General features: G+C 47.8%; 1 protein-coding gene across 4 annotated transcripts in view; it reads right to left on the reverse strand.

The window, feature by feature from the left end:
- Positions 1-5,435: 5,435 nt before the first annotated feature.
- Positions 5,436-17,052, reverse strand: part of WNK2 (WNK lysine deficient protein kinase 2) — a 96,295-nt gene continuing 84,678 nt past the window's right edge. Inside the window, exons 26-27 of one of the 4 annotated variants that reach the window (XM_050979256.1) lie at positions 8,036-8,180; positions 5,436-6,689 (exon numbers count right to left, since the gene is read on the reverse strand). In XM_050979256.1, coding sequence (XP_050835213.1) covers positions 8,043-8,180 — 138 coding nt within the window. In that variant the 3' untranslated portion in view covers positions 5,436-6,689; positions 8,036-8,042. Of the gene's footprint in view, positions 6,690-8,035; positions 8,181-10,813; positions 14,629-17,052 lie in introns of those variants that run through there. The other 3 variants (XM_050979257.1, XM_050979258.1, XM_050979255.1) reach the window with 3 other exon arrangements.

Raw genomic sequence — 17,052 nt, forward strand, 5'->3', positions numbered from 1 at the left:
TACAGGAATGAACCGGGAGGCCAGAATGGGTCTGCAGTTTGCTAAAACAGTATTCTGAGCTGCATGTAAAAATTGCTTATTTTTGGCTTCCAGTGAACCTGATCAGCTACCAGGATAGGAGTCCTGGTTGGTGAATTCACAAAGCCCCATGTTGGTGGGGGGGCTCAGCTATCCCTCAGCAGCAAAGAGTCACTGTCACCTCCCTCTGCAGACCTGCCTCTGTCACTTTCCTACAGTATTACTGCTTTTAAAAAAGTTTATCCTGGCAGATTTTGACTAGCAAACAGCAGAGCCTTTGGGAGCACTTCCTTCAGTTCTGGTTAAATTCTCTGTGGTGATTGCTGGGTTGCTCTGTCCCTGCCCTGCACTCCATGCCCTGCTGCCTTCACATCCTGCTCTGTTTGTCATCTCTAGCCCCTGCTCTCTCTCATGGAGGTATTACAGTGAGTCCTGCAAATTCTGAGCTCTGCTAGGCAGGACAAAACCCTACCCCACTCCTCTCTCTCTGCCCCTGTCCCAGACCTCACACACCTCCTGTACCGGGACAATGCCAGCAGTGAACCCATGGCATCTGAAGGGGCACAAACTCCAGCTGGTGCATTCAGCACCATAAAAACCCCCAGGCTGGAGCTGGAGCTAGAGAAGATCATCTCCCACTGATAGATTTGGTATGTTTGGGCCTCCATTGTATTTACTCCCCACAAATATTCTGTCAAAATGAGATCAACGGTAAAAATATTTGTTAAGAAAGAAACCAAAGCAATTATTGCTGCATGTTTGTGGAGCAACAAAGAGTTGGAAGGGGCACATGTCCTCCGGACAGTGTGCTGGCCACGGCCAACAGCTCCACGTGGTACAAGAGTGTAAATTCCAGCTCCGTGTGGGACAAGAGCACAAATTCCAGCTCCCTTTGTACCCTGAGAAGGTCCAATGGCACCTGCATCTCCTCCATCGCTGCTCCCCTTCCTGGGAGGGTGGTGAGGGGCTGCCCCCGTGGCACTGCTCTCGCAGGGCTGTGTGCCAGAGTGAGCCTGGGAGGCACCACAGCAGCACTCAGGGCTAGGAGGATTTTTAGGGTCCCTGTCTGGCAATGGCTTATGAGCTGAGCAGTGACCAGGACATGAGGGGGGCACCAAATCTCCCAAATCCTTCCCTGACAGAGGCTGACACCAACGCCAGCACTGCTGCCTCGCACGGGCAGTGGGGCTCCTTCCACTGCTCCCGGGCTCACACAGAGCTTCTGCTTAGATTAGGTTTAAAAAAAAAATGAGCCTGTGTGTCACTGTGCAGCCGACCTTCCCCTGGCCCCAGGGGACACTGTGCCTGCCAGCTGCAGCTGGTGCCAGCGGGGTTGTCCTTCTCCATCCACCCAGCCTCCCGTGGTGGGGCAGGACTGAGGTGCTTTGCCGAGGTCCTCCCCCAGGCATTTTGCCACCACTTTCTTTTTTTACCCAGCAATGCACAGACTCAGAAACTAAACACAGTGAACGCGTTCCTGTCCCGAGCAAAGCGGTGATAAGGAATGCAGCACAGCTGCAACACACTGGCTCTCAGCCTTATCTTAGCAGCTCAAAAGACATTTTCAAAAGACCTTTTCAATTTTGCAAGGAGTTTTCTGGGCAATTAAATGATCAGTGAACTTTGCTTGGTGTTAAGGTACAAAACTCAGCCAAGGAGCTGAAGCGGAGTCAGACTGGATATTTTGGAGGACAGCAGGAATCAGGTCTATCTGATCCCACATATTAGAAAAACAAGGCACAGGGAACAGACTGCTGCTTTCAATTGACTTAATTAGTTTATACACTGAAACTATGAATAAAGGGGCTGTGCAGAGCTTTGGCTTCAGTAGTAACCCTGCAACCATGACAACAGCAAAGCATTGCTGATCACCATGACAAAGAGCCGAGGGCTGCAGTCAGAGAGCCAGCTCCGGCCCATCAGGCATTCCGTGTGAGTGGAAAAACCCACCCTGAAAAACAAGCCCCGAAAACCCCACCCTGCCACTGCTGTACTCCATGCTCTAGTTCTAGTCCTCTGCAAAAATCAGTGTTTGGGAACAGGTTTGGGCAGCTCACACATGTCCATGTCATTTCATAAACAGTAACAGCAGTATCTGCTGAAGCCAGGATGTAACACAGAGGTTTCTTAAAAAATAGAGATTTGAATAGTTGGAGGCCAGTAACAGAATGCTGCACCCCTGCCTGCCCCAAACTCCCAGCCTGTCCTGGCACAGGGGAATTCTCCAGGCTCCAGCCCACATCTTGAACATTTTGTCCTAGATCTGATTCAAAAGGACAATAAAAAAATTCCCTCTTTGCTCCCAACCCTTCCCTCTGGTTCACTCTGTGGTAAGAGACAGGCTCAGCAGTGAGTTGGCAGCCCCAGGGATGACACTGTCACAGGGTGCACGGGCACGCACCCCTCCAGAGCCCAGAGTACCCTTTCCTGCCCTGGTGCTGCCATGGAGCAGCCCCAGCTCCAAGAGCAGCCCCTTCCCCCAGGGTGGGCACAGCCCCTTGGGATGCTGTAGCTTTGCACAACAACGAGCAGAGGAAAGAAAAAGGGGGAACTTTGCTTTTTCATCTGGAAAACATCATCTCAGGCAGTCCCCACACCGGGGTCCAGCAGGGATCCTCTGGCCCAGCTGAGCCCCCCACCCCCTCACCCACTGGTGGCCAGCACAGTCCCACCTGCCCTGCACAGGGGCCATCACTCCTGGGGACACTGTGTTTGTCACCAGAGCCTGAGCTGCTGATACTGAGCACAGCCAAAAGTTTACCCAGAGAGATTAAATAAAGAAAATAAACAGTGCTGTGAGAAAGACATTGAACTGAGGCACTTTCCCAAGAGGACCAACTCCACAGGTGTGCAAATGCAGATGATGCACCCAGGGAAGGGAGGTAACTCAAAGCATCTCAGAGGTGATTCAAAACTGATGGAGAGCCCAGCCTAGCTCCAAGAGGGTCCCACAGCTCTGGGACCCTCTTGGACAGGGCATAGCCCCACTCTGGGCATTTCTAATTCAGCTGGAGCTGGACACAGGAAACCTGCTCACAGTGTCAGCTCCAGCTGAAGTGGAGCATTTGTGTTTTTGCTTTACAGCAATTGTATTTTCCCATGGAGAAACCATCCAGGCAGGTGATTTCCAAACAATTTTCCCTGTCTGCTTTTGTAATAAGAGGTGGTAGAAAACAGTGAAGAATAATCATACAATCACAGAATGGTTTGGGTTGGAAGTGACCTTAAAGCTCTTCTAATTCTAACCCCCTGACAGAGGCAGGGACACCTTCCAGTAGGTGGAAGGAAATAGAAGGAAAAGGACAAATAAAAGTCTCCAACTGCTGAACTCTACAAGTTGCATGTTCCTTTCCTTGTCTTTGCTCATCAGTAAACAGAAATATTCTGCATTGTTAATTGTCAGCTTCTTCATAACATCTCTCACTGTTGAATAAATATAAAATAAATACTGCAAAAATCCTACTGCAACAGCAAATGGGATACTGCCAGTGATTTTCAGGGTGTTCATCACTTCTCATGTGTGAGAGCAAACCCACATGGAGGGTGTTGGGAGGAAGGTGTCTTCCTCCAGATGCCTTCTCCTCTCCCTGCATCACCAGCCAGCATTGGGACACAGAAAGTTCATTCTGCCACCAATAGGCAGTACAGCAGTGCAGAGCTCCACTGATGCCAGTTTATGGGGTTTTTTTTAAAAAAAACAACAATGCATGCTCTAAGAAGGATAATAAACACGAGTTACCTCCCAAAGTATTCCCAAACAAAAGGTTTAGGGCTGCAAAGCCCTATGAAGCCCCCAAGCCATCCCTCTCCCAAAGCACACACTACTGAATCCAGCAGCTCACGTGCCATCAGCAAACATTTGAGAATGATGTTGCTATGTTTGACATTTTTAACTGGCTCTGCATTTCCATGACAGTATTACAAGCCCCTGGAATCCCTGTTAGCATCCAGCAGCCTCAAACATCTCCACATGCCCCCAGGTGTCACATCAGTCTCTCACCAAATGTATTCCTTCTTTTACCTTCCAGATATTCTCCTGCTCAGACAGCTAAAGCACTGTGAAACTGCACAGAAAACAAACCATTTAAACATCCTCTAAAGTCTTACAGAAACTGCAAAAATCCAGAGGGGATTTGAAACATTTCCAGTCTTCCCTGCCCCTCAAAATCAGAAGCTACCCAAACACTTCACTGCTTCAGCAGCCCCTGTGCTTTTAACATTTGCAGGAATTTCCTTCCACTGCCATAAACTCCCAGTATTCACATTCCTTCTTCTCCAGCAAGGAGGCTGGGATGAAATATTGGGATCACAGAATCCTGGATGGTTTGGGTTGAAAGGGACTTTACAAGCCATCCTTTTACACCCCTGCCATGGCAGGGACACCCTCCACTATCCCAGGTTGCTCCAAGCCCTGTCCAGCCTGGCCTTGGCCACTGCCAGGGATCCAGGGGCAGCCACAGCTGCTCTGGGCACCCTGTGCCAGGGCATCACCACCCTCACAGGGAACAGTTTCTTCTTAGAATACAATCTAAATTTCTCCTTATTTAGTTTAAACCCGTTTCCCCTCACAGAATAATGGGGTGGATTAGAGGACTCTTTCAGTAGTTCATCCCAGCAGAGCTCAGGGACCCTCAGCACCTCCAAACTATCAAGCAAGCAGCAAACACAGGGGTGCCCTCCCAGAGGGAGCAGTCCTTCAGAGGAGAGATTATCCAAAGCCAGGTGGGCTGGGCAGATGTGGGGAGCAGCCACCAGCCAGGGCTTGCTGCAGCTTCCACTCCTGAGCTTTAATCCTGGTGCTAATCCTTATTTTTAATCTGAATATTAATAGAATATTTATAAAATGCTGATGTGGAGACAGAGGCCCCTTGGTTTCCTGCAAGTGTGGAGGAGCTTAAGGGTCTGTAGAAGCAGTGAAGAGGTTCAGAACAACCGATGAAGGAAGTTCTGGACCCCAGGAGACTCTGCAAGTGATTTCCCTGGAGAAAGCCATCTTTTAAACTGGGGAATAAAAATCTGAGACAAAGGCACAGTGCTTTGTTTCTATGATCACTGGAGTAGTGACTCATTCCTGGAGAAGCACCATGGGGACATGACACCCCTGTCTCCCCACCCAGCAGGGAGCTGCCCTCCCAGCCAGGGAAAAGAGAACAATCAGAAGAGAAACAGGAGGATGCCCCACTCACCTGGGTCTCCCTTCTCCCCCCATTAGGGAAGGGACAGAGGTTGGTACTTCCTATAAGCAGGGAAGCCCAAGGCCAGCAATGGTTTAGCACTTAACAGTCCCTGCTCCTATGCAGGTGATCCACTCCATTTCCTCAGAAAAGGACAGGGCAGAAGGCACCCAGCGAAGCAGAAAATTAACATAAATATGTATATTTTGGCTTGGGGCTTAAAAATTCTGAATTAACCAAGTGTTTGAATGGTTCTGGAGCTTTACAAGTACCTCCACCTGTGCTCTCCTCACCCCTGCTGGTGGATAGGAGGGGCCATGGTGGAAAGGAACTAGGGAACAACAGCATCAAAATAAGATTTATTATTTAGAATCAAGATTTGGAAGAGACAGACATGGCAGATAACAACAAAAAAGAACAGCTGGCTCCAGCTGCAGGGAGGGCAGTACCGAGAGGCTGACAGGCAGGGCAGGCTCCTGTGGTTGTGGCATCAAAACCAAGAGAAGGGTGAGAACAGGCTGGACTGGGAATGCAGGAGGAGCAAGGGAGGCCCATGGGTGCAGAGGTTTTGGGGCCCAGATGTGAAAGCAGGAGCAGCATTTTCCCACTTCTCAGGACAATGCTAACCCAGATTTCTGAAAAACAGGTGAGTAGTCCTTGGATAAATGGTTTCTCATGAGATTATTGCTATGAATGACTTTGTCCATCACCTCGGTCCAGGAGACACCTGAAACCCACCACCAGTGAGCCCAAAGAAAGAAACCTCCACTACATCGGTTTAGATCACTGAAGGCACTTTAGAGTCTTAAAAATGGCTCCAATTACCCACTCATCTTTGGGAGGACTTTAGTCTTACATTTAAAATCAGCAGTGACTTGAGACTGTATTTAAATCTGGCAGGAAAATGTGGTCAATCTATGAGAAAAAGAGAGAGGTAAAAAGGGAAGTGACAAGCAGACTTATCCTCTGGTACAGGATCCGGAGGTTTTTAACTTGATTTGAGTAGATTTAAAATAGAATACCTTTAAAAAAGAACTGTGAGAAATTTAAATGGAACTGGAACTTCTCTTTCTCATATGCATGCCTAGTTTATCACTTGGAAAATTGCTTAAAGGACAATTAACTATGTGAAACAAAAAGCATTTGAAGGAGTGCCTCCTCCTCTTCCTCCTCCTCCGTCTTCTCTATCTGCTGCTCATGGAAAGCTGGCTCACAACAGAAGGGAACAATCTGAAACAAAATCCTTTTCCCCCAAAATAATTCTCCTTTATTTTTTATTGCATAACATTTTTGTATTTCCAACTATAAATAAAAAAAAATTATTAGAAAGAAGTTACAAAATAGCATTGAATGGACCAGAACAGCACAGAATTCCTCACACATGATAAATCATTTCCCATCTTCCTCTTCCTCCTCCTTGGCCGCGGTGGGGCCTTGCGCTTGGCACCGTAGCTGTGGGGGCCACGTGTCACTCACTGATGGTCTCATTTTCAGAATCTAAAAGAAAAAAATCCACATATGGATTTCACATCTAGGAAAACCCAAACCAAACCCAAAAAGGCCATGTGAGCTAGGGCACCTCAAGTGTGTGAGAGGTGCTGCTACCAGAGCGCACTCCTGGAAACAGGGACAGAGATGGGCACTTGTGCTGAGAGCTCAGGTGTATAAACCATTCTTTTGGTGGCAGAACCTCAGCACCTCACCGGGTCCTCAGACCAGAGCTCTCATTCCGGCGGGGGGAGAGCCAGGCTCCCAGGAGGCAGAGATGGAAAGAGCCAGCAGACAGCCAGCGTTTGGCTCAGTTTGTTGGAGGAGGGGAGATGGATGTGAGGCCGTGTGCAGTGTCAGAGGAGGATGGGGTTGCCCAGGCAGGTCATGGCACCATCTCCACACGCCTGCAGGCTTGGCTCCCTTGTCCCATAGAAGTGAGCCAAGCTTTGGATCACAGGATCACAGAATGGTAGGGTTGGAAGAGACCTCCCTGCAGCATCCCTGGGATGCTGTGCCCCACGCTGGCAGGGATGGGATCCATCTGCTGCCACAGGAGCAGAGCACGGGGAAGGTGCTTGGACAGACATGAAGGGCACAGCAATGACAGGACCAGGGCAAAAGGCAAGGGAGGTGCAGAGAGCAGCACAATCACTGAGGCAGCAGCAGCACAGGGTGTCCCCTTGTGTCCCCAGCCAGCACCACATGCCCACCACCCGTGCTGGCCGTGCTGGGGATGCACTGGGGGCCATGCACCCCAGACAGGCTCCACAGACAGAGAGACAGACAGACAGACACGTGCACGCTGCTGTGGAGGGGCAGCACAGACGGGTCTGATGGAGCAGACGCCTTCGAGAAGCGCTGAGCTCATGCAGGGAGTCCCTGGAGCAGCGGGGGAGGCAGGGGACGCGGGGGACAGCACACGGTGCAGACACTGCCAGCATCTGGCCCAGGTCCTGCTGGGTCTCTGTGGTCTAGGCTGTGTGTTTGTTAGATGCAACCTCAACTTTCTCCCTCCTGTATTGCCTGCTCTGCCTGTTCATGGGAAGAACTGACTTTTAAGGGAAGGAAAATCATGTCTTCCTCATAATTCTTCCCCGAGCTTCTGATCAACGTCAGCTCTGAAAATCTTCCTGGATCCACTTCAACACCTGCTCATGGTGGCTAACGAGCATTTGGCATAGAGTTTCATCCAGGAAAATAGGACAAAATTAACTATCTCCAGGTAACTGGGAAAAAAGCATCTGGCAATAGTGGGTCAGCCACAACACCCAGAACAGAGACAGCGCCCCAGGCACTTAGCTCCCAAAACAAACCCCCACAGGTGCTCAGCCATGGGCAACCACCCCACTTACTTCAGGCTCAGTCAGCCTGAGCTTTTCCAGGCTGGGTGGGCAGCAGTGCTGGAGAGGTCGGGGAGAGAAGGTCCCACGAGTTTGCTTGGTGACAGCAGAACTGTGGGAAAAGGCAGCCATGGCACACCCTGTAGTTGCTGCCTAACTGGGACAAAGATAGCAGATTCAGTCTGTCTAGTCTGATAAACAAACTAGAAATGCTGAGGAACTTTTTACTTTATTTGCAAAGTCATTGAAAAAAAAAATAACACCAGTGTAAATATTTTTTAGGGCTATTTTATGTCAGACCTGAAGAATCCCCATTTGAAAAGGACTGGCAGCTGGTTATTTCTTTCTAAATCTACATTTTTACAAGGTGTCAGGGCCCTAAATGCCTCACAAAAACTGCAACAGGCCCAGAGAAGTCCCCTGAAGAGTGGCTGGAGAGGCTCTCGCCATGTCCTGCTCTTCAAAAGTCACAGTGCCAGAGCTGGCGCCCAAGTGGTGCCTCAGTCATGAAAGGCAGAGTGTAGGGATGTGCTCCTTTCTGAGGGGAAATAAAACAATCCTAACTTTTACCTCTGCCTTGTGACTACAACAATGTGCTCAATATTCACCATGCATTCATCCTGTTGCACAGAGAAATTCATCCAAGTGCTCCTTGCTCACCAAATTTGGAAAAACCAAGAGCTTCTCACAAGAATTTCACTGTTGCAACAGATACTTAATCAAATCATAGGGCATTGTCTATGCACAGCTTCTCCACAGTGATCAGGTGAGCCCTAAAGCTTCCTGAGACTTTGTGTGTCAGACTGAAGGCTCGACCCATGCAGAGCCTAAACTCCTCATAAGAAAATTATTTAAAGAGAGAAGTTTGATAATCAAATATAGATCCACGCGCATAAGCAGAAACAGCCTTGATAGCACACAACTGCCCCTGAGAAGGAAGCAGAGAGGATCACATCATTCCCAACAGCAGCCACCTCCTGGTCCGAGACTGCCTTCCACCTGGATCAGGTGTAAGTGATCTCTGTGCTCACACAACCACTGCTCACACAGTCAGCAGTGCAGCACATCCAGACCCCTCTAAGCAACAAATTCCTTCATAAAGCAGAATTTGTAGCCTGACAGCCCCTAAAATCTACCTCATTACACTGCACTTCTGGAGCCTGGCAGCAGCGTGGTTGGGGCTGGAGCATCCCAGTCCTGCTGGATCTACAGGGATCACTCCACAGCCAGAAATGTTGCCCCTGCCAAAAGGCACACATGTGGGTCACAGCACAATTCCCACCAGATCAACAAACTGGTTCATTTCTGGGGTATACGGACAGGAAACTGACTGTCAGGGATAAAATAATAACAGAAGTCAGCACATCAGACAACTCCACTGAAGCTGAGTCTGCCCAAGCACCAGCCAGGTGCCCAGCACCACGAACCACTGAGGTGCTCCTCAAGGACTCAATCCATGATAAATTATCATAGCCAGAAATAACACACAATCATGGTTTTGTTGTTTTATAAATTCAATCCCATATCAGACATTCATCCAACCATGACAAGAAGAGTGTGAGCTCCCTGTCGTATACTCTGTAGAGAGACCATGCCCACACTGCCCCACAGGAATCACCCAAAATCAGGACAGAGGAGGGCAGAGGAAGAACTGGGGAAGGCAAGGAAACCTTACTGCACATGACACGCAGTCAGAAAATGTTTCATGTGTGATTGTCTCTGAGCCAACAATTTCAACAGCATCCATGGAAAACTTGATGGGAACTAGCTGGCAGCAAGGCAGAAAACAAGGCAAGCTTTTGCCATAATAGCTCCTATCTGATGATTAACATCGATCTCACTCCAAAAGCTTTGAACCTTTTCCTTCATTGCAGTGGGGGTGGTGGGGGGAGTGGGGATGACAGGGAAAGCCATACTGACATCACATACATTTTAGAAGGGAGACTTCTGGTTACAATTCTCCAAAGCCAACTTCCAAGGCATTTGTGAGGACAGATGATTTTCCTGCTCAAACATACGCAAACTGAAAAAAATCAACATGGACCCACAAAACATCCATGGGGCTTCTCTGGAAAAATTCTGCATGTTCCCAGACCTGACAGTAATGCACTGGGATTATGAAAACGGCTTGAAGGGAAAGAGCTACCATTGGCAAAGCCAAGTTAAACTAATGATTCAAAGTATTCGTGATCTCCTTCCACAAACACCAAGCAGCTTCTTCCCTGGAGGAAGAAGCTCATTTCAGGAATCCTGTCTCTTAGCCCCTGTTCCCAACACAAGTAACTATGCAGGAGCACAGAGAATGCCACACCTCACCCATTCAGTCCTTTGTCTTGCCCTCAGCTAATGTCAAGGATTTCAGAGAAAAGTAGAAGGCATAAATGGAGCAGTATAAAGACAGATATGGAGTAATGGTTAAGTAATCACAGAGCCCCAGAATGGTTTGAGTTGGAAGGGACCTTAAAGCCCATCTCATCCCACTCCTTGTCCTGGGCAGGGACACCTTCCATCATCCCAGTTTGCTCTAAGCCCCATCGATCCTGTGGCCTTGGACAGGATCCTTTCCAGGGATGCAGGGGCAGCCACAGCTGCTCTGGGCAACATGTCCTCTTTAAATTAACTTCTTAAAGAATTTTTTTTCTTTTTTAAAGGAATTTAAAAAATATTCCCTCTTTAAAGTTGTGGACTGGAGACCAGAGTTAAACATGCAAACAATCTGCAAGAGCCAGTGCTGCATGATTCTTTTGAGTGAAATCTGTTCCAGGGAGGTTGAATCCAGATTTGCAAAAGAGCCTTAAACCACTGCAGTGTTTCTCCCTACCATCTCCAGTGCCCAGCTTTGCATCCCTGTGGCAGATGAGCAGTGCCAATGGCAGCAGCTCCTCTCCATGTCCAGTCTTACTCCAAGCAAGCTGGGAATGCATTGGGAAAGCAGGATGTGGTGGTCATGCATTAAGATACTCTATCACCACATAAGGCAATCAGAAGGCCAAATAAAAGGCACACAGGCAAACTTCAACTACTTTCCTAACTTTCCAACTGAAAACTGCAAAACTTTCCCACTACTGGGTGAGTGACTATGGGGGTTAAACATTTTTTGAAGACTTGTATTAAATTTCTATTAGTGAACAACTGAAAATCAGAGGATCTGTGAACTCCCTCATTGAAACCTGGTATTTGAAGCTGAGCCTCTGTGCATACGTCCCACATGTCCCCGCAGCACTGTGCTGGCTGGGAATGTTGGGCGATGGCAGAGCTACAGGACATGCACGACTGGAACCAGCACTGCCAGGAATTCTACCAACAGTTTTTGACCCATTTGCTACATGTTGAAGCAATATTCAGTCAGGAATAAAATGAGTTCAATTCTGGGATCTCTAGGGGATCTTTTTAGGTGCAGCATGGACCCGTCAGTTCTGTCTTACTCTTGGCTCACCTTTTGCTCAAGAAGTTGCTCCATTTATTTAATCTCATGTCATTTGCTTAATTGCCACCTAGGTCAAAGCATCCTGTGACACAATCCTCACAGCCGAGAGCAAAAAAAACATGGCTTGAAGTGAACAGCCAGAAAAGCTGCAGCCAAGAGGGCCATCAGGAAATTAAAAATCACGAATACAACAATGCCAGCAACACATTCGGAGCTCCTGCTTGGCCCCAGTGCAACAGGTGGTGCACACCCCGCAAGGCCCTGGAAGCAGCATCCATGCCATGCTCCCCAGCCACCCCACCTCTCCTGGGAGCACAGCCATGCAACGCAGCCACCGTGGGGCAGACGGGCACCAGCGTGGACCAGAGACTTCCCAACCAACATAGCACAGACAGCAAAGCCACATCATGGAGACAGAAGCAGGAGTGTTTCACCTGCATGCCCTTCTCTCATTTCTCCTGCAGCCTCACTCAATGATGGTGACTGCCAAGAGGGTGCTGGCAACAGGACCGAGCTTCCTCACACTGAAATAATGCCAGGATCCTTCGGAAGGGCTTCCCTAGTGTTTGCAGCTCAGGAGAGAGTTCATGGGCCTCTTTCCCACCTACCAAACCGAGCATCCTCATGAGCAGCACCAGCAGCCCTGAGGGAGCCATGTGCTCAAAGGAACCAGCTGAGGCTGCAGCCCCTCTGCTCTGCAGAGCCCAGCCCCAGGTAGGGCTCAGGGCTCAGTGCCCCGAGGTGCCAGCATGCACCCCGGGCACTACTGTGGGGAGCACCCAACAACTCCTGCAGGCACCACATCTGCTCCTGCTACACAATCCAGGGACAAGAATGAGTCTGGAAAACAAACACAGAGTTACCTGGAACAGCTGGAAATTGACACTGCTCTATGTTTTAGGAAAACACTGGGTTTTTCACACCATTTTCAAGCACAAAATGTTTATTTTTCTTTTTATTCTATACAATTTCTTGGGGCTTTTAGTGCCACTGACTTTGTCAGTATACAAGGGATGGACTATACAGGCAATAGCAACATAAACTGTAGGATTCAGTGTGAGCCGAAGGGAACCCGGTGTGAGAACATATTTTCCATGTTTGCTCATGAAGCATACTGACATAAATCTAAAAAACCCAAACAAATTAAAGATACATGGTACAGAGAACAGAAATCTCTTACTGCAGTAAGTATTTTGCCCAGGCAGAAGACTCTGCATAATTGTCTATAAAATTCAATTCTAACTGAATTGATGGAATATATTCAAAGGGTACAAACAAGGTAATTTAGACAGGTATAATGCTTGAAGTACAATAGAACTATACAATTCACAGTTTGGCAGCACAGGACATCTCTGCCCCTCAGCAGAGGGCTACAAAATGTTGTTGTGGGGCCTTTGGGTGCAGCCACACCTGGGTCCTGTGCCTGTAATGCTGCCCATGGTGCTCAGGGAAGGAAGGAGACTTACCATGGCAAACCAGCTCTAGTGGTTACCTTGTGCCTTTACACTAAGTGCAGGTGGAGGCTCTATGCACAGTAAAATAGGAAAAAAGCAACTTTCGAACAGGAGAGAGGTGTCCATGCCACCTGGAGCACAAACTGGGTAAAAATAAAGATAAATATATAAATAAATAAATAAAAAATTCCAAACAGAAGGTGGTGAGACACCAAACCTGAAGTGTCAGATATGAAAAAGAACAGCTTCACATTTTTATTCTGTTGTAGCACGAACACAGCTGGCACACCAAGGAGCAGACATCGCCCTCAAGTGCAGTGGCTGGAGCAGAACCTGAACATGTGCTCTGCTCACACGGGACTCACAGCCACCTGCAGAAACGGTCTGCTAGAATCAACAGCTCCATTACTTGTCTTCACTTATAGAACATGCATAAGCTTCTGAGTTAACTAAATTATAAAAGCCCACAACATTGGGAAAGAAAACGAAATCCAGTGTGCTGCTGATCCAGAGGAAAACAGCATTTGCTGCCTGTTACAGAATTAAGTCGTCATCTACAGCGACTTTACCACAGGCTGGGAAGGAGAATGGAGAGCACTGCCTGAAGCTGTTCCCCTGTCCTTGTATCCACCTTCCTTAGATCACTCTGTAAATGCTCCTACATTACAATGTACACTTCACTACTCCTTGTACAAACACCAACAATTTTACGATCAGTGCATCGAACAAGCATGTCAAACAAACCTCACCTCACAATTCTTATTTCTAAAAGCTTCAGAATTCAACCCGTTAATAAAAACAAAGCATTTACAGCAGAATGAAGCTGATGAGGAGCATCAATTGTAAACCTGCAGTATCTTTGAAATAAAAAGACCTCCAACTCACAAGAAGATTGTAAATAAAATACACCTTTCAAATAATTGTACATCTCTTTCCAGCTGGGACTGGAAAGCTGAGATTCAAGGCACTGAACTCCTGCAGGGTTAGTACAATTTGCTAATTATCAATTCAAGTACAATGATGTTAAGGATCATAAGTGTGAAACAGAACACATAATAAAGTGTCTTCAGCAATGGGACAGAAGCAGGTATTGCCTTGACAACAAATGATCTGTGGTGATGCTGCCTCACAGTGATTGCTTATGCAGGGTATGGCTGTTTCCAGGGCCCCGCCTCATCCCACACAGACCATGGCATGTACAGAGCAAACACTCCAATGTGACGGCATCAAAGCCACCGGGACCCAGGGCAGGGCCACCCACGGCAAGGACGCCCACTGACAGGGTCACCCATGGCAAGGTCTCCATGGGATAGTCCCAGCGGGAGGGTCACCATGGCAGAGTCCCCATGGCAGGGTTCCCGTGGCAGGGTCCCTCGCTAGGTCATGCGCAGCCGCGGGCTGGCGGGCCGGGCTGGGCGCTGCAGCGGCACCGGGTACATGCGCAGGCAGGTCCGGCCCAGCGGCGAGAAGCGCACGATGCCAGGCCCTCGGACCAGCCCGGGCTGCACCACCGGCCCCGGCCACGGCACTCCATACACAGGCGAAGGGAACACGGCTCCGTACTGACAGAGAGGCATCACGTACGGTGTCACCGCGCCGGCCAGGGCAGGGCCTGGCACGGGCACTGGCAGAGATGGCGCAGCTCCAGGAGCTAATCCTGTGGGCATGGGGCAAGCCACTGGAACGGGGCACTTGCTCCCCAGTCCTGTCCTTACCGAACTTACCTACAAAAAGAGAAACACAAGAAGTCTTGCTAGAGGGCACTGCTTTTCCCGTGCCAGCAGCACCCCAGCCCAACGCCGGGCCTTGGGCAGCTGCGGGCACAGGTACAGGGGTGCCACAGTGTCCCTGGGGTGTCTTTTGGACTCATTTCTTTTTTCCTTTTATACTTTTGTTGGGGGGTTGGGTTGGTTTTATTTTTTTTTTTTGGTTTTGTTTTTTTAAAGACAGACTATTTGGCATTTAATAAAAAAGGCTGACATGAGGCAGAGGGGAAAGTTACCTCAATATAACTTCAATCTTTGAGAAGACAGGAAGCATTATTAAACAAGTGAAAATTAACATCCTTACATGTCCAAAGGAACTCAATGTTAACTTGTGCATGAAAGTAAATAAACTTCACTAAATGCAGAATTAACCCAAATCCCATGCTCTACTAGCCAGCCTCAAAAGAACTTCAAAAATTCTAGCCCCTATTTCTGTACAAAATTGTTTTTCACCCAGCCACAGGGAGCAGAGGTTGGCAAGGGTGGCAGAAGACCTCTCGCGGTGCTCACTGCCTGGCGCTGCCGCTGTTCATGCCAGGTGAAACAAAGCCAGTGAGGACACAGGGCTGCTCTGCCTCACAGGCTGCCAGGAACAATTCCAGACGGTTTTCTAAAATTATATTAACGTACACTTCGATTATTCAGCTTTCGCATGCAAGGGGCGGAGAAAGAGCTCTCCTCTCTCAATATGGGATGGCAGAGCTTCCCAAATTACACACTCCATCCTGCATGACACCATGACAATCGTTTGCTACCCCAACGGATTGCAGAATTTCATTACACTTTTCATGTCACAGAATTTACAGCTCCCTGCCAGAGCTCCCACCAGGCAATCACCTATTTATGGCATAATGAAAAACAGGTGTTATTTAATTCTGGGAGTCTCCCATCAATATGATATTTCACATTCAATTGATAAAACTGGTATGAAGGTGAATTTCAGCAGAAAAAATGGATATATGTTTAAGGTTGTGTGGGATGCTTACTCCATGTTTGTGATTTTTATTTCTCTTCTCAATTAACAATAAAGATCACAATGTCCCCCAGGATGTCCTACTTTGGGGCATTAACCTCTGTTCCAAGGGCAATTTTAGAAAAATATGGGACTATTTGATATTCTCCTTCACTTCCCCATCTCTCATTCTCACCTGAAACCTGAATCTGATGGTGAATGGTGAACTAAAGGAGATGCTTCAGGAACATGAATTTTACACCAATAATGTTAAAAACCCCACCAAAATTAACAGAAACCAAAGAACGAGAAACAGAGGAATCAAGGATATATTTTAAAGACCTGCAGACTTCTGTATGCTGTTATTAGATTCTTGTTTTAGCATCCTCAAAATGGTGGTTTCCACCGAACTAAGCACCTGTGAGGAATGCCAACACATGTTTGCGAAAATGCTGCATTTTGGACAACACTCTCAGGCATGTGTGGGGCTGTTGGGATGCCCTATGCAGGGCCAGGAGTTGGACTACACTAGCAAGGGATTATTCAGTGGCACAAAAAATGTGAGGTGACATTTTTGCCCCTTTTAAAAATTAATTTAAAAAGGTTATTTTCAGCTCTTTTAAAGTACTGAGAAATCTGACTCATTCCACTTCTGAACTTCTTCCTTCTCAGCTGAATTCCTCAGTAAAGCAGTGGCTGCATTTAATGCTACATATGTGTGACCAGAAAAAAATTGTCATGCCCCAAACCCAACATTACATATACACATTAAACCTGATAATGTCACAACAAACACACGTTAATGGTTTAAGTTTTTTTCCTCTACCTTCCTCCTATGCTTCAAGTGAGGTAAATACACACTTTAAGAGCCATGGCACCTGGCTCTTGCATCTTCCTCTCGGCTGGAGCCTCTTGTGTATGGCCTTTTTTAACCAACACCTTTTTAACCAGTTCTGATTACTCAACACTAATGGAGGCCACCTCCTCTCCTGCACACACCCAACTCTCCCTGCACTGGCAAACCTCTGCTCTGAGCACCTGTACATGTCCCTGCAGGTACCAGCCACCAGCTCCTGCTTCCCCCACACCTGCCTTCTTCAGACAATTTTTCCTTTGTGGCTGTTTTTCCCCTTCCCCCAAATAATCACACAAACTCATTTAGAATACAAGAATAATACATACACAGAGAACAACATACCAGAAAACAATGGTAAAAATGAAAAAACTTCACAAGAAAAAACTAGGGTAGTTCAAATACCCCAAATCTGTTGTTTGGACTTGTTATAATTTTTCCTGTGCTCTACCAGGCAAACTTCAAAGTGCTACTACCCCCAGTGATACTCACAGCTCCAGTACTGTCAAACTACACAGCCAAGCACTGGGTGTGACTTACCAATATCATAAATACTTCTGGGTTTATATCACAACAG

The sequence above is a fragment of the Serinus canaria genome, chromosome 12 (genome assembly GCF_022539315.1).
Source record: "Serinus canaria isolate serCan28SL12 chromosome 12, serCan2020, whole genome shotgun sequence".
In the NCBI taxonomy this organism is placed as follows: Eukaryota; Metazoa; Chordata; class Aves; order Passeriformes; family Fringillidae; genus Serinus; species Serinus canaria.